This window comes from Oncorhynchus masou, chromosome 33 (assembly GCF_036934945.1).
Source record: "Oncorhynchus masou masou isolate Uvic2021 chromosome 33, UVic_Omas_1.1, whole genome shotgun sequence".
Lineage (NCBI taxonomy): Eukaryota > Metazoa > Chordata > Actinopteri > Salmoniformes > Salmonidae > Oncorhynchus > Oncorhynchus masou.
The window spans coordinates 16,964,818-16,987,369 of record NC_088244.1 but is presented as its reverse complement, the minus strand read 5'-3'; the positions used below and the strand labels follow the sequence as shown (position 1 = coordinate 16,987,369).

The following is a 22,552-nucleotide window of genomic DNA, read 5'->3' as shown; positions in this document are numbered from 1 at the left end:
TAATGATGAGACATCTGTGGCATTGTGTTGTGTGACAAAATTACACATTTTATTGTGGCCTTTTATTGCCACAGCACAAGGTGCACCTGTGTAATGATCATGCTGTTTAATCAGCTTCTTGATATGTCACACCTGTCAGGTGGATGGATTATCTTGGCAAAGGATACATTTAGACTAATTTGTGCTTAACATTTGAGAGAAATATGAGTTTTGTGCGTGTGGAAAATTCCAGGGATTTTTATTTTTTCAGCTCATGAAACATGGGACCAACACTTTACATGTTGCGGTTATATTTTTGTTGACTTTAAAATCCAGTGTCCAAAACACAGCGAAGGCTGGTCATCAGTGTCCAAAACACAGCGAAGGCTGGTCACCAGCAAAACCAGCTAGACTATTCTGGTCAGACCAGCTTGACCTACTAGACCATGCTGGTCAGACCACCTTGACCAACTAGACCATGCTGGTCAGACCACCTTGACCATCTAGACCATGCTGGTCAGACCAGCTCTGACCAGCATCCAACCAGCACTGACTAGCATAGTTTAAAGAGTTATAAACTCTAGGTCCCTATAGCCTCTTTGTGACAGTTAGACTGATATGAAAAGATGAGAGGGTAATATGAAGTGGTTGGTAGAGGGGTAATGGAATGCTTTGTGGTATTTAGTCACAGCATTTATCATGTTTGTGATGCTATGTTGGAACAATGGCTGCAGATTAGGCTCAGCTGTTGTTTTAGAATATCAGGCCAATGATGTGCTACCCACTTTTTGACATCCCAGATTCACTTTCCAAACCCTATACCAACCTCATACACTGAGCTGTGAAGATTATTCTAGAATACCTGTCAACTGCTTCATGTACTTCCCACATCAAATGTACAGTACTTTGTTAAATCCATTTTAATCAAATGGTTATTTTGTTAAATGTTATTATAGCTCAAAGTTCCACTTTGGACCACTTTTGTATTCATAGTTTGAGATGTTAGTGTGACCTCAGTTTATCTAACACTCACCTGCTGCAGGTCAAGCCCCCCCTGGGAGACTGAGTACAGAGGGTGGGGGGTAAAGTCTGATGCCTCAAACACCTGAACATACACACAGGACACAGTGAGAACAGATATTCATTTGGCTTTTGAAGGAAGCTCATTCGTTACATACTGTAAAGCAGAGGAGGCTAGTGGATTGAGCTATAGGAGGATGGGCTCATTGTAATGGCTGGAATAAACGGAATGGAGTAAAACATGTGGTTCCCATCTGTTTGATGTGTTTGACTCCATTCCATTAATGCCATTACAATTAATCTGTCCTCTTATAGGTCCTCCCAGCAGCCTCCTCTGCTATAAACACAGCGTACTTAGGATAAGCAAAGCAGATATACTAATAGTAAAAACATGGAAGCTAAATTCATGTAATAAATCAAAGAGTACGAGCCTTTTAAAGTGTCATCCCAGAGCATTTTCAACATCATAAAACCATACAGATATATTGGTAAATTCCACAGACTACATTCATTTTCCAACTGAAATGTTTAACTGAAAACCTCTTCTGTTCCTCTGAAACGTAAAGTAAAATATATAACATTTTCCTTCCTTCTGGAGTGTATTGACTGGACTTAAGATATCTTATTATGAGCTCTATCTCAACTCAATACCATAACAGAGGCTCAGACAGCTCATATACTGTAACAGGGTTTGGATCCCCAGGACAAGCAGGCATAGCAACCAGGCTCCACCGTGGTCCCGCCCAACGCTAGAGGTCTTTAGACAGTAGCTAAAATGTTTTAAACAATGGCGGTCCTGACATCTCCCCCACCCCCAATCTCATCCCCCTACACTCACACAAATACATACAACCCCCAAGTAGCAAATAACCTCTTGTATTCACACTGGGTCAGGAACCATGAACCATAACTAGACATCTTACATAGAATGGTGCTCTAAAGTCCCTCAATAAGTACACTGGACTATATTTCACACGATACGTTTATACAGGGATGTGTTTGTGGCATTCTCACCTGGTTGCCAGAGATGAGAAGTGCTCCTGGGGAGAGGCTGGGCCGGTAAGGAATAGTAGCACCTTTCGGGGGAGACTGGGGAGTCAAACAGAGGACAAGGTCTGGTGTGTTGACGTATCTAAACACCTTTAAACACTAAAATAAACATGACAAATGCAAGTAAAAAATGTGTGTGATGGATTTGATCTTTTAAATGTAGCTAATGTTGTGTCACTTATGCTGTTTGGGAGGGAAAGAAATGGAGGAAATGGCGTTGAAGCAGGATGACAATGAATGGTGTATTAAACTACTAATGACATTTACATTACATTTGTCACCTCGTTTTTCTCATGGTGACATTAGTCGTTAATTGAACAGTTCAACCATTGAAACAGCAGCTCTTTAGGCTTGATTGGATTGTTCTTGGGTTTGTTCGTTGGGTTAGGTTTGCCTTCCACACACACACACACACACACACGCACACACGCACACGCACACGCACACACACACACACACACACACACACACACACACACACACACACACACACACACACACACACACACACACACACACACACACACTTAACTGACAAAAACCTACTCCCATTCAGAGAGAATTCAGAAACTCACAAATTACAAAAGGAAACAAAAAAAATGGGTAAAACAACACACAGGAAGTTGTATAATTTATCATAAGGATGCATGGTCTTCTGGAAATGTGGAGCATCTTTTCTGCGGGAGCATATTCTTTGTATAACTTTGCATAATTTACATCCTGAAGCTAAAAGCAAGACCCTGCTGGAAGAGAATCCTAATGAAAGTTGCATGCCTTTTGAAGAAAGCCCTAGAAAACTGGATCAAACTAGCTGTTAGGCAGGTCCATGCAAAAAGGACTTGTACATGGCACGTACGCATTGGAAGGAAATAATGCTCTGGGTAGTTTTTTCCCCTTTCCCCCCACTCCTGTTTCTCAAGAGAACAGTTGTTTAAAGGTGAACACACTTTGCTGCAGGTCAGTTTGTTTTTGGGTTAAGAGCTTGATGTTCTTTTCCAACAATGGAAAACTTGAGCCAGGGTGCTTTCCCCTGTGACTGCCTCATCAGGCTGCTCCATAATAAGGTTTCTCAGAGTCTAATAGGGTCCGCGAGCAAAGACCAGAGGATGCTGACTAATGTGTTCTGAGCCGAGGAGAAGTTCACTTTAGCTGGCTTTTCAGGACGGATGCTCCACATTTCCCTAAGGCTCAGATTAGTGGATCTGTTAGTGGCTATTATTACCTCTCATCTATATTCTTGGTATGGCAGTAATTCAATCAAATCAACACTATGGATAACACCCAAGCTGGACAAATATAACATTGCTCTTGTGCTACGAAAATGCAGAAACACTGTTATTGTTACTCCAGTAACAGTGTAGTGTAGGTTTGATTGAATTCCACCCATGGTTATGGATGTGTGTGTGTGAGGGGGATAGGAAAGGGAGAAGGAGAGAAACGGCGCCCCACCTCCAGGATTACAGTACAGATGAGCTTGACACACTGGATTACAGAGTCCTGACTCCCCGATATCGTCACCCCTCGCTCAGTAGAGTTTGGCAGCAAATCCCCTGCCACCTGTATCTGTGCTCCGGTGCTCTGCCAATGATAGGGGTTTCAGGAAAGGATCACACTGACTCAAAAAGGTTTGGCATTCTAATAATCACACTGACATTGGTCAATCTCTATGGTTTGTTGACCTTTAAAAAAAGTATGCTATTCTTGTCTATTGATGTTCTGTATTATGTCATTCTGTATTATGTTTCATGTTTTGTGTAGACCCCAGGAAAGAGTAGCTGCTGCTTTTTGCAACAGCTAATGGGGATCATAATAAAATACCCCAAAAAATAGAAGGGTCGTTCCACAAAATGAGTCCCGTTTGGGTAGTGTAACTTAGTAAAAAAACAACATTTATTTCACCACATTTTTACACTCTGTCATGACGAGCACATCTCAAGAGGCACATTTATTTTTTGACAAATAAATTAACAGGATTGACCGTAACAAGGTTTCATCTTAAATAAGCCATAAATCCTCTTGTGACAAGGGAATGGAAGCTTGTTGTGTGCAACAGGGAGGGGCAATTGAATTCAAGCTTCACAATTGATTGATTTCTTTAAAAATGTCTAGCCTGTCTATCTGTGAGTAAGTTATGTTTGACCCACTCAGTTTTCCACCACAAAACACGAGAAAATGTCCAAAGAGAGTAGAACCAGCTCATCTGCTTTTACACTATGATTTGACTAGTAACTGTCCAATGTTTCTTTAGAAAAATATATTTAAAAAGGAATAGTTACAACATATTAAAACGAGAGCTCAGTTCATGTAACAGACCTTACAATGTGGGACAGGCGAAAAAAATGTTTAACCTTAAAATGAATCACTAATCACGTGAAATAAAAAGCAATCTTCAGAAATGACTTTGTAAAAGCAACAAAATAACTAGGGCTTTACAATGATGGTGAAAACCTGGATAAATGTTGGAGTTAAGTGGATTAAAATCTTCAGAGAGTGCACAGAGATTTATTTATCATAATAAATGTATTCATAATAAAAATCATATTTATTGAATGTTCCATGTGGTCTATATTAAAGGGCACTTCATTTAATATAACAGGCTTTTAAAATCCAACATCAGTGCATAATTTCTACTTACAATATCAAAGGGGCCATTTTGTGGAATGACCCAGAGATGAAAAAAGGGGTTTTCCCCCTCATTTCACAGAGTAAGCTTAGTGACTTTGTGATAAGCTTAGCACTAAACCTTGGGTGGTCATGGATGGATGGATGTAAAGACCTGCATACAAATAGCAGTGCTCTGCATCAGCTTGCAGTAGAGTCAAGGCACAGTGCAACTGCATCTCTATTTGAACAAACAGAATACATAACGCATCCCGACCACAGGATATCGTGTATGGTTCCCGATAGTGGCTTAGTGCCCCTGAGATAAACACAAACCAGACATGAAACAGACTGGCATATAGTCGCCTGGAGCATTGATCAGGGATAACTATCTCCCCACTCTGGCTACAGTCACGTAAAATGGCTGACTTTTTTTAACTCTAAAAGGACTTGTTTCTTGCCTCAAGTCAACCATGTTTTTGATATTTTCCACCAACTCAATCATCATCCCTTTATCGTAGCTTTCTTTAAACAAGTGTCAGCTCATCCAGATACGAATCTGTGGACAGAGGTGATAGGGAGGTATGACGGGGATCCTCAATTTAGCTAGCCTGGGTGCCAGTTTGTTTTTGCTTTAGGGCTCTATTCAATCTGTATTGCTGAAACATTACAGATGATGTGATAGAAATGTAAAGGTAATTTCCGATTGAGCTGACATATGCAGCGTATACCGTGAATGCAGTCTCTGCTAACGTGGGAACATTGCCTTTACATTTCAATCATGCTGTAACGTTGAACTTCCTTGATATGGATTGAATAGAGACCATGGTTAACTTGTGGTAACTGAATGCAGGTAGATATTCTGAAGTCTCTCACCTCTCTGATCTCCCTGATCTTGGCCCCTCCCTTGCCAATAAGGGAGCCACACTGGCTGGCTGGGATGACTAGTCGTAGGGTCACTGGGGGTTTGCTGCTGATGGTGCCGTTGGCCACCAGTGTAGTGAGGTCCTGGAGAGAGGGTTGAAAAGGAGGGGGGAAAGATAGAGACAGGGACAGAGGAAGAGAGAGAGAGAGAAAGATGGATGATAAGTCATTGATGGCATAATACCTAAAAACCTCGGCTTCTATTGAACGGGGGTCTTGAGTGGCCCTGTAAAGGTAAAGCCTTGGCCTCAATCAGGTTGCTTAAAATGTTCCTTAATTTGACCAGGTAATAAACCAGGTAGCCTCTCCTTCACTCCGGTGTGGGTGGAGATTGAGCTGGTAATTAATGAAAAGTCAGGCTCCCTAAGCCTTTGAAATGTAAATGGCCCTCGCTATCTCTGTCCATCAGCGAACATCCCAATAACTCAGCCTGAATACAAGTCTCTCCCCCTCTCTCTCCGTATGCCCTGGCAGAATGCAACGCACACCACATCTATTTCAAACAGAATGCGTTAACTAGGCGGTGTGCAATAATAATTTCACGTACTTTACAGAGGTGCCCTCCAGGTGATTTGAGCAAAAAAACATTTATTTCTACAACAATTCTTGTAGGCCTACTTTTTAAATAGAAAACCCATGTATCTAATGCAGCTATGATCCTTGGTTTTCTCTCAGTGTCTATATTAAGTGAGGTGGAAAGATCTAGGCAACATGGCTGACGTGGAGTTGTCTCATTATATGAGGAGCACGTAGCTCGTCAGTGGGATCGCAGGGCTCTGGGCGTCATCTACCAGATTTGATCTAAAAATATGCGTCATATCTTAACAACTGTGAATGGCACGATCCTTGCTCACTCACCAAACTCGGTGAACAACTCTCAAAAGAAAATTGGCATAAATACGTCCGGAGGTTACAAGAATCTGCAGTCACACAAAGAGGCGCTGGGCATAATCCCCCGTGTTTGCTGTGGTTAAGATGATGAGACATCAATGGAGAATGACTAAACTGCTCCAAATAAAATCTTTCATCACATTACCAGTGGGTCAGAAGTTTACATACACTCAATTAGCATTTGGTAGCATTGCCTTTAAATTGTTTCACTTGGGTCAAACGTTTCGGTAGCCTTCCACAAGCTTCCCACAATAAGTTGGGTGAATTTTGGCCCATTCCTCCTGACAGAGCGGCGGCAGGGTAACCTAGTGGTTAGAGCTCTAAACTGTTGTTCTGCCCCTGAACAGGCAGTTAACCCACTGTTCCTAGGCCATCATTGAAAATAAGAATTTGTTCTTAACTGACTTAGTTAAATGAAGGTCAAATAAAACAGAGCTGGTGCACCTGAGTCAGGTTTGTAGGCCTCCTTGCTCGCACACGCTTATTCAGTTCTGCCCACACATTTTCCTCAGGAATGAGGTCAGGGCTTTGTGAAGGCCACTCCAATACCTTGACTTTGTTGTCCTTAGGCCATTTTGCCACAACTTTGGAAGTATGCCTGGGGTCATTGTTCATTTGGAAGACCCATTTGCGACCAAGCTTTAACTTCCTGACTGATGTCTTGAGATGTTGCTTCAATATATCCACATCATTTTCCTCCTTCATGATGTCATCTATTTTGTGAAGTGCACCAGTCCCTCCTGCAGCAAAGCACCCCCACAAGATGATGCTGCCACCCCTGTGCTTCTGAGGTTGCTTCTGAGGTTGGGATGGTGTTCTTTCTGAATCATGAATTCACTGGCAACGGAGCAGAGCGAGGCCTGCATCCAGCAACATCACCAGTCACATCAGCCGTTTTTTGCAGTTGTTTCAGTACAGCACTACACAGAGCAAGAGGGGGAAGGGCAAAATTCACTGAACTAGTTTCAATGTATAAAATCACTTGGGAATCTCTGGATTTTGGGTGAACTTCTCATTTAATAACAGTAGGGAGTAGCAGAAGAGAGACAATAATATCAATTCTTTACAATACCCATTGGTCCAAAAAAATGTCTTTTTTCTTTCTATCCTTTAATTAAAGATGTCAGACACATACCACTCAGGCATGGTGAGAGGCATGCCGTGTGCTGTAGGTCAGCCAACAGGTTGCCATGACAACTCGGTAGTTTCGGCTGAATGTAGGGTTGGGAATAGGTGAGAGCTTAAGATCTTTAATGAATGCTGCACGGCGCCCTCCCAGCCAGCGTGTGTTTACTGACTGCAATGAAACGAGGCTCCGTCGGCTCGACTACGCGGGGAGCGACTGTTCCAAAGCTAGGCAAGCCAAAATGTCCCTGAATCTATCATGTTAATTAGTTTGCTGATGGATAAATAGCTAAATGTTCAGCAGGTCTGCCATTATCTGTAGCTCATTAAGGGATTAAACACAAACCTCATCTGTTTAATTAATTAGCACGTTAACATATTGTCATTTGCTCTTTCATCAAAAGGCCTGGAGCACTGACGCATGTTCGCCCTCAAAACAATATGCTTTTCCATAAACGGCATGGAGCCACTCGACTGTTACTCTCCTCTTGTCAGTGCTGTTCCAATGCCAAGCTCAACTTAATAAGTCACTATGCTGCTGCATAAAAGGCCGGGTGATAAATGTATTCATCAATGTGCTAGCTACACTTCACACTGCAATATTCTAAATGAGAATCGAACAGGCTCATGCACCAAGAGCAACGGTCTAACTCCTATCCAATGTCAAATTCATCTGCAGTAGATGCCAACCTGGGAAGAAATGATTTTCAATTATTAATTTACAGGATGAATTGTATAAATAAAAACATATAATTGAATTGGAAACCAGGACATTATACATCAAATAATTTGTGCAGCTGTGCCCTGCCTAAGGAAATGCCTAAGGAAAACGCTGATTGTGTTGTCTTACCTCTTCCAGTTTGTATGTGATCATGGTGAAGGCCCTGAAGACACAGTCTGTAGAACCAGTGATGGTGATGATCCTCTCTGGACAGGAGCCCTCTGAGATGTTCACCCGTGCACTGCTCTGTAGGGGGATAGACCAAGAACCAGGGTCTAGCTTTATTTACGTTCTATTAGATGAGGAGAGCATGGTTATAGCATGTGGTGGATGACGCAAATAAGGTGCACAGGTAAGAGGGCAGAGAGGTGAGGAGGACACAATGAGGTTAGTATGGATAAGAGGGGGTATGGTTAAATAGACGGAGGCCAAACTTCAGACCAGTTAAAAACTTCTTAGAGCTAGGCCTCTTTTTTCTCAATTTCCACCTGAATGACGTGTCCAAAGTAAACTGCCTGTTGCTCAGGCCCTGAAGCCAGGATATGCATATAATTGATACCATTGGAAAGAAAACACATTGAAGTTTGTAGAAAGTTAAAATAATGTAGGAGAATATAACACAATAGATATGGTAGGAGAAAATCCAAAGAAAAAAGAATTTAAGCTTTCAAATGATATTTTTTTTTTTTACCTTTATTTAACCAGGCAAGTCAGTTAAGAACACATTCTTATTTTCAATGATGGCCTGGGAACAGTGGGTTAACTGCCTGTTCAGGGGCAGAACGACAGATGTGTACCTTGTCAGCTTGGGGGTTTGAACTTGCAACCCTCCGGTTACTAGTCCAACGCTCTAACCACTAGGCTACCCTGCCGCCCCAGACACTTATATATACCTAAATGTTAAATGTCCATAATATCTATTATTATTTATTGAATTGCGCACTCTCCAGTTTCACCGGAAGTTGTCCCGCTAGCGCCTAGGCTTAATACAACCTGCTCCACAGATAACTAACAATTTATGCGGGAGCTGGATCACCCGTATAAAGTTGACCTTGCTGTAACTAAAGGCTGTAGGCTGGTACTCTGATTTCTCCATCAACTGTCCCTTAATTTTTCTCCAGAGCCCTGGGGTCTGGGGATCAGAGACTGGACATATGAGTATTAGAGGTATGGTGGTACTTTAACAATGTTGATTACAGTCATCTTATGGAGTCATTCTGGCACTGTGAGGACAGACAGGGCCTGGGGAGGAAGCCAAAGAGCCTCATATTGGGGAAAGGCATGTCTATTTGTCTGACTGACTGACTGGGTGAATGGATGGAGGGCTAACTAGCATGGATGACTGGTTTACTGGCTGACTGGGTGGAGGGCTGACTAGCATGGATGACTTGTTTACTGGCTGACTCATCCAGTGGACCTACAGGGCTACATGATCACCCAGTCTAACTGCCTCTCTGTTTCACATTCTGCTTCATAGAGTACAACATAATAGTTTTACACCAGGAGTCAGAGGGACGAGAACCAACACAATGGCAATCAAAGTTAATCAAGGAGTTAATCAAGCACCATCGGATCAACTGCAGCTTTGATGTTTATGAGGGAGAAACAGAAGAGACATAAAAGAGAGAAAGAGAGGGAGGAGACAAACTGAGAAATGGGGAGAGAGGGTGGTTGAGAAAGCTTGACAGGCAGAGACAGAGAAAAGGGGGGAGAGGGAAAGACAGAGAGAAAAGAGAGAGCTTCATACAGATAGAGAGAGAGAGTGCAAAAAAGAGAGAGCTTCATACAGATAGAGAGAGAGAGTGCAAAAAAGAGAGAGCTTCATACAGATAGAGAGAGAGAGAGTGCAAAAAAGGGAGAGATGAAGCCACCAGTGGCGAATAGGCAGGTCAGACTATGTGGCTGTTCTGTATGCTATACCAGTCACTCTTCCCAAACATCCAGGGGGTTTGACTTTAATATTAATGCAACACAACCAATATTAGACACTCTCCGATTTGATTATGTTTTGCGTTGAACTATAACCTTTTCGTGATGGTACACTTCTGGTCTACACAATAACTGGAAAATAAAGATTGCATATTGAATGCATATTGAGACAGAAACAAGATGTGATACTGATAGCTTTGGAGCTAGTTGATATGCATGTATTTCATCAACCAATGACAGGCTCTACTTTGCATGTATTATGGTAATGTGGAGTACACAGATAATGAACAGTGGTGATAAGAAGCTGGTAACATACCTCTTCTCGTATTCTTTTCACCGTCTCTCCTTTCTGGGAAAGAGAAGACGAAGGACAACTTTGAAGTAAGGTGTGTGTGTGTGTGTGATTTGTTAAAGTGGTGTCCTCAACTTGCATATTGAAATCCATCTGTACTTCAAATCCATATTAAACAGATACTTTTCTTCACATTGACTACATTTCCCCTCCATTGAAAAGTAATCGGAGCTAACACGGCATAGAAAATAGAATCCTCTACCAATCTGAGATGGATAGCACCATGCTGACAAACAGTATTCTCATCCCATACACATCTGAAATGTTGATAATATCTATCCATTTTCATTTCAATCTCTTCCTTTATGTCCACATCTATAGCCCTCCACTCTTCTAGTATCAACTCTTAATGTCTGTCCTGTCCTTGTGTGAGATCTTTTCTGTGTGGCCTGCAGCCAGCCAGCCTGCCAGGCACGTCACCCAGGCTCAGGAGTAGAATTAAGTCACACCTCTGTCATACATCCTCTGTCAGCTTTATATTGCCTCTCCATCTGTCACTTTTATATTGGCCTCAGCCCATCATTCTCTCCTCCCTTCTCCAAGTGATTCTACCACCTACGCCTATGACATTGACAACCAGATGTGTTCTAATAAAAACACAACCATACTATTTTGTGTACTTAGCAACACTGTTATTTAATTCTAAATAGTATGCTAGTGTGTAGTTTGGGAAATTTTAGAGGTTATGGTTCTGGAGGCCAGCAGAGATAGAGTTGAGAAATGAGAGAGGGGGAAGGTAGCAATTAACACAATTGCTTTGGATGGAGAGCCTGGTTACAGGTCTGTTTCAGCACGGTATGTGCAAAACAGAGCATTTCTCGCCCCCATCTCCATGTATCCCCTTTTCTTCTTCGTCAGTCTCTGTCTGTTCTCTCTCCACTCTTTCTTATCACCTGTTTATCTCAATATTTCATATCCTGTCTGTTGGTTTCCCCATCCCCCCTACTGTCTCTCTCTCTCTCTCTCTCTCTCTCTCTCTCTCTCTCTCTCTCTCTCTCTCACTCACTCTTTCTCTCTACCTGTTCTATTACAGGGCAAGTGAGAGCCAGCGAGGGGGTAAAGAGCAACCTAAACCCACCCTAGAAAACACTAAAATGGAAAAGAGTAGCCTACACCCCTCCTAGTACACACAACTGATGGAGAGCAGCCTACACTACTCCTAGTAGACACTAAACTGGTAAAGAGCAGCCTACACTCCTCCTAGTAGACACTAAACTGGTAAAGAGCAGCCTACACCCCTCCTAGTAGACACTAAACTGATAAAGAGCAGCCTACAATCCTCCTAGTAGACACTAAACTGATAAAGAGCAGCCTACACCTCCTAGTAGACACTAAACTGGTAAAGATCGGCCTACACCCCGTCCTATAGCAGAAACTAAACTGGTAAAGATCGGCCTACACCCCTCCTAGTAGACACTAAACTGGTCAAGAGCGGCCTACACCCCTCCTAGTAGACACTAAACTGGTCAAGAGCGGCCTACACCCCTCCTAGTAGACACTAAACTGGTAAAGCTCGGCCTACACCCCTCCTAGCAGACACTAAACTGATAAAGATCGGCCTACACCCCTCCTAGTAGACACTAAACTGGTAAAGATCGGCCTACACCCCGTCCTATAGCAGACACTAAACGGGTAAAGATCGGCCTACACTCCTCCTAGTAGACACTAAACTGGTAAAGATCGGCCTACACTCCTCCAAGTAGACACTAAACTGATAAAGATCGGCCTACACCCCGTCCTATAGCAGACACTAAACTGATAAAGATCGGCCTACACCCCTCCTAGTAGACACTAAACTGGTAAAGATCGGCCTACACCCCGTCCTATAGCAGACACTAAACTGATAAAGATCGGCCTACACCCCTTCCAAGTAGACACTAAACTGGTAAAGAGTGGCCTACACCCCGTCCTATAGCAGACACTAAACTGGTAAAGTTCGGCCTACACTCCTCCTAGTAGACACTAAACTGGTAAAGATCGGCCTACACTCCTCCTAGTAGACACTAAACTGATAAAGAGTAGCCTACACCCCTCCTAGTAGACACTAAACTGGTAAAGATCGGCCTACACCCCTCCTAGTAGACACTAAACTGATAAAGAGTAGCCTACACCCCTCCTAGTAGACACTAAACTGGTAAAGATCGGCCTACACCCCTCCTAGTAGACACTAAACTGGTAAAGATCGGCCTACACCCCTCCTAGTAGACACTAAACTGATAAAGATCGGCCTACACCCCTTCGAAGTAGACACTAAACTGGTAAAGAGCAGCCTACACTCCTCCTAGTAGACACTAAACTGGTAAAGATCGGCCTACACTCCTCCTAGTAGACACTAAACTGATAAAGAGTAGCCTACACCCCTCCTAGTAGACACTAAACTGGTAAAGATCGGCCTACACCCCTCCTAGTAGACACTAAACTGATAAAGATCGGCCTACACCCCTTCCAAGTAGACACTAAACTGGTAATGATAAAGAGCAGCCTACACCCCGTCCTATAGCAGACACTAAACTGGTAAAGATCGGCCTACACCCCTCCTAGCAGACACTAAACTGATAAAGATCGGCCTACACCCCTCCTAGTAGACACTAAACTGGTCAAGAGCGGCCTACACCCCGTCCTATAGCAGACACTAAACTGATAAAGATCGGCCTACACCCCGTCCTATAGCAGACACTAAACTGATAAAGATCGGCCTACACCCCTTCCAAGTAGACACTAAACTGGTAAAGAGTGGCCTACACCCCGTCCTATAGCAGACACTAAACTGATAAAGATCGGCCTACACCCCTCCAAGTAGACACTAAACTGGTAAAGATCGGCCTACACCCTGTCCTATAGCAGACACTAAACTGAGAAAGATCGGACTACACCCCTCCAAGTAGACACTAAACTGGTAAAGATCGGCCTACACCCTGTCTTATAGCAGACACTAAACTGAGAATGATCGGCCTACACCCCTTCCAAGTAGACACTAAACTGAGAAAGATCGGCCTACACCCTGTCCTATAGCAGACACTAAACTGTTAAAGATCGGCCTACACCCCGTCCTATAGCAGACACTAAACGGGTAAAGATCGGCCTACACCCCTCCTAGTAGACACTAAACTGATAAAGATCGGCCTACACCCTGTCCTATAGCAGACACTAAACTGGTAAAGATCGGCCTACACCCCGTCCTATAGCAGACACTAAACGGGTAAAGATAGGCCAACACCCTGTCCTATAGCAGACACCCAACTGGTAAAGATCGGCCTACACCCCTCCAAGTAGACACTAAACTGGTAAAGATCGGCCTACACCCCGTCCTATAGCAGACACTAAACGGATAAAGATCGGCCTACACCCCTCCTAGTAGACACTAAACTGATAAAGAGTAGCCTACACCCCTCCTAGTAGACACTAAACTGGTAAAGATCGGCCTACACCCCTCCTAGTAGACACTAAACTGATAAAGAGTAGCCTACACTCCTCCTAGTAGACACTAAACTGATAAAGAGCAGCCTACACTCCTCCTAGTAGACACTAAACTGGTAAAGAGCAGCCTACACTCCTCCTAGTAGACACTAAACTGATAAAGAGCAGCCTACACCCCATCCTATAGCAGACACTAAACTGGTAAAGATCGGCCTACACTCCCCCTAGTAGACACTAAACTGATAAAGAGTAGCCTACACTCCTCCTAGTAGACACTAAACTGATAAAGAGCAGCCTACACTCCTCCTAGTAGACACTAAACTGGTAAAGAGCAGCCTACACTCCTCCTAGTAGACACTAAACTGATAAAGAGCAGCCTACACCCCGTCCTATAGCAGACACTAAACTGGTAAAGATCGGCCTACACCCCTCCTAGTAGACACTAAACTGGTCAAGAGCGGCCTACACCCCTCCCAGTAGACACTAAACTGGTCAAGAGCGGCCTACACCCCTCCTAGTAGACACTAAACTGGTAAAGATCGGCCTACACCCTCCTAGCAGACACTAAACTGATAAAGATCGGCCTACACCCCTCCTAGTAGACACTAAACTGGTAAAGATCGGCCTACACCCCGTCCTATAGCAGACACTAAACTGATAAAGATCTGCCTACACCCCGTCCTATAGCAGACACTAAACTGATAAAGATCGGCCTACACCCTGTCCTATAGCAGACACTAAACTGGTAAAGATCGGCCTACACCCCGTCCTATAGCAGACACTAAACGGGTAAAGATCGGCCTACACCCCTCCTAGTAGACACTAAACTGGTAAAGCTCGGCCTACACCCCTCCTAGCAGACACTAAACTGATAAAGATCGGCCTACACCCCTCCTAGTAGACACTAAACTGGTAAAGATCGGCCTACACCCCGTCCTATAGCAGACACTAAACTGAGAATGATCGGCCTACACTCCTCCTAGTAGACACTAAACTGGTAAAGATCGGCCTACACTCCTCCAAGTAGACACTAAACTGATAAAGATCGGCCTACACCCCGTCCTATAGCAGACACTAAACTGATAAAGATCGGCCTACACCCCTCCTAGTAGACACTAAACTGGTAAAGATCGGCCTACACCCCGTCCTATAGCAGACACTAAACTGATAAAGATCGGCCTACACCCCTTCCAAGTAGACACTAAACTGGTAAAGAGTGGCCTACACCCCGTCCTATAGCAGACACTAAACTGGTAAAGTTCGGCCTACACTCCTCCTAGTAGACACTAAACTGGTAAAGATCGGCCTACACCCCGTCCTATAGCAGACACTAAACGGGTAAAGATCGGCCTACACTCCTCCTAGTAGACACTAAACTGGTAAAGATCGGCCTACACTCCTCCAAGTAGACACTAAACTGATAAAGATCGGCCTACACCCCGTCCTATAGCAGACACTAAACTGATAAAGATCGGCCTACACCCCTCCTAGTAGACACTAAACTGGTAAAGATCGGCCTACACCCCGTCCTATAGCAGACACTAAACTGATAAAGATCGGCCTACACCCCTTCCAAGTAGACACTAAACTGGTAAAGAGTGGCCTACACCCCGTCCTATAGCAGACACTAAACTGGTAAAGTTCGGCCTACACTCCTCCTAGTAGACACTAAACTGGTAAAGATCGGCCTACACTCCTCCTAGTAGACACTAAACTGATAAAGAGTAGCCTACACCCCTCCTAGTAGACACTAAACTGGTAAAGATCGGCCTACACCCCTCCTAGTAGACACTAAACTGATAAAGAGTAGCCTACACCCCTCCTAGTAGACACTAAACTGGTAAAGATCGGCCTACACCCCTCCTAGTAGACACTAAACTGGTAAAGATCGGCCTACACCCCTCCTAGTAGACACTAAACTGATAAAGATCGGCCTACACCCCTTCGAAGTAGACACTAAACTGGTAAAGAGCAGCCTACACTCCTCCTAGTAGACACTAAACTGGTAAAGATCGGCCTACACTCCTCCTAGTAGACACTAAACTGATAAAGAGTAGCCTACACCCCTCCTAGTAGACACTAAACTGGTAAAGATCGGCCTACACCCCTCCTAGTAGACACTAAACTGATAAAGATCGGCCTACACCCCTTCCAAGTAGACACTAAACTGGTAATGATAAAGAGCAGCCTACACCCCGTCCTATAGCAGACACTAAACTGGTAAAGATCGGCCTACACCCCTCCTAGCAGACACTAAACTGATAAAGATCGGCCTACACCCCTCCTAGTAGACACTAAACTGGTCAAGAGCGGCCTACACCCCGTCCTATAGCAGACACTAAACTGATAAAGATCGGCCTACACCCCGTCCTATAGCAGACACTAAACTGATAAAGATCGGCCTACACCCCTTCCAAGTAGACACTAAACTGGTAAAGAGTGGCCTACACCCCGTCCTATAGCAGACACTAAACTGATAAAGATCGGCCTACACCCCTCCAAGTAGACACTAAACTGGTAAAGATCGGCCTACACCCTGTCCTATAGCAGACACTAAACTGAGAAAGATCGGACTACACCCCTCCAAGTAGACACTAAACTGGTAAAGATCGGCCTACACCCTGTCTTATAGCAGACACTAAACTGAGAATGATCGGCCTACACCCCTTCCAAGTAGACACTAAACTGAGAAAGATCGGCCTACACCCTGTCCTATAGCAGACACTAAACTGGTAAAGATCGGCCTACACCCCGTCCTATAGCAGACACTAAACGGGTAAAGATCGGCCTACACCCCTCCTAGTAGACACTAAACTGATAAAGATCGGCCTACACCCTGTCCTATAGCAGACACTAAACTGGTAAAGATCGGCCTACACCCCGTCCTATAGCAGACACTAAACGGGTAAAGATAGGCCAACACCCTGTCCTATAGCAGACACCCAACTGGTAAAGATCGGCCTACACCCCTCCAAGTAGACACTAAACTGGTAAAGATCGGCCTACACCCCGTCCTATAGCAGACACTAAACGGATAAAGATCGGCCTACACCCCTCCTAGTAGACACTAAACTGATAAAGAGTAGCCTACACCCCTCCTAGTAGACACTAAACTGGTAAAGATCGGCCTACACCCCTCCTAGTAGACACTAAACTGATAAAGATCGGCCTACACCCCTTCCAAGTAGACACTAAACTGGTAAAGACTGGCCTACACCCCGTCCTATAGCAGACACTAAACTGGTAAAGATCGGCCTACACTCCCCCTAGTAGACACTAAACTGATAAAGAGTAGCCTACACTCCTCCTAGTAGACACTAAACTGATAAAGAGCAGCCTACACTCCTCCTAGTAGACACTAAACTGGTAAAGAGCAGCCTACACTCCTCCTAGTAGACACTAAACTGATAAAGAGCAGCCTACACCCCGTCCTATAGCAGACACTAAACTGGTAAAGATCGGCCTACACCCCTCCTAGTAGACACTAAACTGGTCAAGAGCGGCCTACACCCCTCCCAGTAGACACTAAACTGGTCAAGAGCGGCCTACACCCCTCCTAGTAGACACTAAACTGGTAAAGATCGGCCTACACCCCTCCTAGCAGACACTAAACTGATAAAGATCGGCCTACACCCCTCCTAGTAGACACTAAACTGGTAAAGATCGGCCTACACCCCGTCCTATAGCAGACACTAAACTGATAAAGATCTGCCTACACCCCGTCCTATAGCAGACACTAAACTGATAAAGATCGGCCTACACCCTGTCCTATAGCAGACACTAAACTGGTAAAGATCGGCCTACACCCCGTCCTATAGCAGACACTAAACGGGTAAAGATCGGCCTACACCCCTCCTAGTAGACACTAAACTGATAAAGATCGGCCTACACCCTGTCCTATAGCAGACACTAAACTGGTAAAGATCGGCCTACACCCCGTCCTATAGCAGACACTAAACGGGTAAAGATCGGCCTACACCCTGTCCTACAGCAGACACCCAACTGGTAAAGATCGGCCTACACCCCTCCAAGTAGACACTAAACTGATAAAGATCGGCCTACACCCCTTCCAAGTAGACACTAAACTGGTAAAGACTGGCCTACACCCCGTCCTATAGCAGACACTAAACTGGTAAAGATCGGCCTACACTCCCCCTAGTAGACACTAAACTGATAAAGAGTAGCCTACACTCCTCCTAGTAGACACTAAACTGATAAAGAGCAGCCTACACTCCTCCTAGTAGACACTAAACTGGTAAAGATCGGCCTACACCCCTCCTAGTAGACACTAAACTGGTCAAGAGCGGCCTACACCCCTCCCCGTAGACACTAAACTGGTCAAGAGCGGCCTAAACCCCTCCTAGTAGACACTAAACGGGTAAAGATCGGCCTACACCCCTCCTAGCAGACACTAAACTGATAAAGATCGGCCTACACCCCTCCTAGTAGACACTAAACTGGTAAAGATCGGCCTACACCCCGTCCTATAGCAGACACTAAACTGATAAAGATCGGCCTACACCCCGTGCTATAGCAGACACTAAACTGATAAAGATCGGCCTACACCCTGTCCTATAGCAGACACTAAACTGGTAAAGATCGGCCTACACCCCGTCCTATAGCAGACACTAAACGGGTAAAGATCGGCCTACACCCCTCCTAGTAGACACTAAACTGATAAAGATCGGCCTACACCCTGTCCTATAGCAGACACTAAACTGGTAAAGATCGGCCTACACCCCGTCCTATAGCAGACACTAAACGGGTAAAGATCGGCCTACACCCTGTCCTATAGCAGACACCCAACTGGTAAAGATCGGCCTACACCCCTCCAAGTAGACACTAAACTGGTAAAGATCGGCCTACACCCCGTCCTATAGCAGACACTAAACGGATAAAGATCGGCCTACACCCCTCCTAGTAGACACTAAACTGATAAAGAGTAGCCTACACCCCTCCTAGTAGACACTAAACTGGTAAAGATCGGCCTACACCCCTCCTAGTAGACACTAAACTGATAAAGATCGGCCTACACCCCTTCCAAGTAGACACTAAACTGGTAAAGACTGGCCTACACCCCGTCCTATAGCAGACACTAAACTGGTAAAGATCGGCCTACACTCCTCCTAGTAGACACTAAACTGATAAAGAGTAGCCTACACTCCTCCTAGTAGACACTAAACTGATAAAGAGCAGCCTACACTCCTCCTAGTAGACACTAAACTGGTAAAGAGCAGCCTACACTCCTCCTAGTAGACACTAAACTGATAAAGAGCAGCCTACACCCCGTCCTATAGCAGACACTAAACTGGTAAAGATCGGCCTACACCCCTCCTAGTAGACACTAAACTGGTCAAGAGCGGCCTACACCCCTCCCAGTAGACACTAAACTGGTCAAGAGCGGCCTACACCCCTCCTAGTAGACACTAAACTGGTAAAGATCGGCCTACATCCCTCCTAGCAGACACTAAACTGATAAAGATCGGCCTACACCACTCCTAGTAGACACTAAACTGGTAAAGATCGGCCTACACCCCGTCCTATAGCAGACACTAAACTGATAAAGATCGGCCTACACCCCGTCCTATAGCAGACACTAAACTGATAAAGATCGGCCTACACCCTGTCCTATAGCAGACACTAAACTGGTAAAGATCGGCCTACACCCCGTCCTATAGCAGACACTAAACGGGTAAAGATCGGCCTACACCACTCCTAGTAGACACTAAACTGATAAAGATCGGCCTACACCCTGTCCTATAGCAGACACTAAACTGGTAAAGATCGGCCTACACCCCGTCCTATAGCAGACACTAAACGGGTAAAGATCGGCCTACACCCTGTCCTATAGCAGACACCCAACTGGTAAAGATCGGCCTACACCCCTCCAAGTAGACACTAAACTGGTAAAGATCGGCCTACACCCCGTCCTATAGCAGACACTAAACGGGTAAAGAGTAGCCTACACCCCTCCTAGTAGACACTAAACTGGTAAAGATCGGCCTACACCCCTCCTAGTAGACACTAAACTGATAAAGAGTAGCCTACACCCCTCCTAGTAGACACTAAACTGGTAAAGATCGGCCTACACCCCTCCTAGTAGACACTAAACTGATAAAGAGCAGCCTACACTCCTCCTAGTAGACACTAAACTGGTAAAGAGCAGCCTACACTCCTCCTAGTAGACACTAAACTGATAAAGAGCAGCCTACACCCCGTCCTATAGCAGAAACTAAACTGGTAAAGATCGGCCTACACCCCTCCTAGTAGACACTAAACTGGTAAAGATCGGCCTACACCCCTCCTAGCAGACACTAAACTGATAAAGATCGGCCTACACCCCTTCCAAGTAGACACTAAACTGGTAAAGAGTGGCCTACACCCCGTCCTATAGCATACACTAAACTGAGAAAGATCGGCCTACACCCCTCCAAGTAGACACTAAACTGGTAAAGATCGGCCTACACCCTGTCCTATAGCAGACACTAAACTGAGAAAGATCGCCTACACCCCTTCCAAGTAGACACTAAACTGAGAAAGATCGGCCTACACCCTGTCCTATAGCAGACACTAAACTGGTAAAGATCGGCCTACACCCCGTCCTATAGCAGACACTAAACTGAGAAAGATCGGCCTACACCCTGTCCTATAGCAGACACTAAACTGGTAAAGATCGGCCTACACCCCGTCCTATAGCAGACACTAAACGGGTAAAGATCGGCCTACACCCTCCTAGTAGACACTAAACTGATAAAGATCGGCCTACACCCTGTCCTATAGCAGACACTAAACTGGTAAAGATCGGCCTACACCCCGTCCTATAGCAGACACTAAACGGGTAAAGATCGGCCTACACCCTGTCCTATAGCAGACACCCAACTGGTAAAGATCGGCCTACACCCCTCCAAGTAGACACTAAACGGGTAAAGATCGGCCTACACTCCTCCTAGTAGACACTAAACTGATAAAGATCGGCCTACACCCCGTCCTATAGCAGACACTAAACGGTTAAAGATCGGCCTACACCCTGTCCTATAGCAGACACCCAACTGGTAAAGATCGGCCTACACCCCTCCAAGTAGACACTAAACTGGTAAAGATCGGCCTACACCCCGTCCTATAGCAGACACTAAACTGATAAAGATCGGCCTACACCCCTCCTAGTAGACACTAAACTGATAAAGAGTGGCCTACACCCCTCCTAGCAGATACTAAACTGGTAAAGATCGGCCTACACCCCGTCCTATAGCAGACACTAAACGGGTAAATATCAGCCTACACCCCGTCCTATAGCAGACACTAAACGGGTAAAGATCGGCCTACACCCTGTCCTATAGCAGACACCCAACTGGTAAAGATCGGCCTACACCCCTCCAAGTAGACACTAAACGGGTAAAGATCGGCCTACACCCCTCCTAGTAGACACTAAACTGATAAAGATCGGCCTACACCCCGTCCTATAGCAGACACTAAACGGTTAAAGATCGGCCTACACCCTGTCCTATAGCAGACACCCAACTGGTAAAGATCGGCCTACACCCCTCCAAGTAGACACTAAACTGGTAAAGATCGGCCTACACCCCGTCCTATAGCAGACACTAAACTGATAAAGATCGGCCTACACCCCTCCTAGTAGACACTAAACTGATAAAGAGTGGCCTACACCCCTCCTAGCAGATACTAAACTGGTAAAGATCGGCCTACACCCCGTCCTATAGCAGACACTAAACGGGTAAAGATTGGCCTACACCCCTCCTAGCAGACACTAAACTGGTAAAGATCGGCCTACACCCCGTCCTATAGCAGACACTAAACGGGTAAAGATCGGCCTACACCCCTCCTAGCAGATACTAAACTGGTAAAGATCGGCCTACACCCCGTCCTATAGCAGACACTAAACGGGTAAAGATCGGCCTACACCCCGTCCTATAGCAGACACTAAACGGGTAAAGATCGGCCTACACCCCGTCCTATAGCAGACACTAAACGGGTAAAGATCGGCCTACACCCCGTCCTATAGCAGACACTAAACTGGTAAAGATCGGCCTACACCCCTCCAAGTAGACACTAAACTGATAAAGATCGGCCTACACCCCTTCCAAGTAGACACTAAACTGGCAAAGACTGGCCTACACCCCGTCCTATAGCAGACACTAAACTGGTAAAGATCGGCCTACACTCCCCCTAGTAGACACTAAACTGATAAAGAGTAGCCTACACTCCTCCTAGTAGACACTAAACTGATAAAGAGCAGCCTACACTCCTCCTAGTAGACACTAAACTGGTAAAGATCGGCCTACACCCCTCCTAGTAGACACTAAACTGGTCAAGAGCGGCCTCCACCCCTCCCCGTAGACACTAAACTGGTCAAGAGCGGCCTAAACCACCCTCCTAGTAGACACTAAACGGGTAAAGATCGGCCTACACCCCTCCTAGCAGACACTAAACTGATAAAGATCGGCCTACACACCTCCTAGTAGACACTAAACTGGTAAAGATCGGCCTACACCCCGTCCTATAGCAGACACTAAACTGATAAAGAT

The 22,552-nt window shown here is 45.1% G+C and overlaps 1 protein-coding gene across 3 annotated transcripts in view; it reads right to left on the bottom strand.

Annotated features, from left to right (window-relative positions):
• The window catches only part of LOC135527903 (poly(rC)-binding protein 4-like), a 104,799-nt gene that overhangs the window by 19,671 nt on the left and 62,576 nt on the right, over positions 1 to 22,552 (bottom strand). For all 3 annotated transcript variants that reach the window (XM_064956548.1, XM_064956547.1, XM_064956549.1), the window contains exons 4-9: positions 10,557 to 10,589; positions 8,441 to 8,557; positions 5,527 to 5,658; positions 3,499 to 3,627; positions 2,014 to 2,088; positions 1,013 to 1,084 (exon numbers count right to left, since the gene is read on the bottom strand). In XM_064956548.1, coding sequence (XP_064812620.1) covers positions 1,013 to 1,084; positions 2,014 to 2,088; positions 3,499 to 3,627; positions 5,527 to 5,658; positions 8,441 to 8,557; positions 10,557 to 10,589 — 558 coding nt within the window. The remainder of the gene's footprint in view (positions 1 to 1,012; positions 1,085 to 2,013; positions 2,089 to 3,498; positions 3,628 to 5,526; positions 5,659 to 8,440; positions 8,558 to 10,556; positions 10,590 to 22,552) is intronic.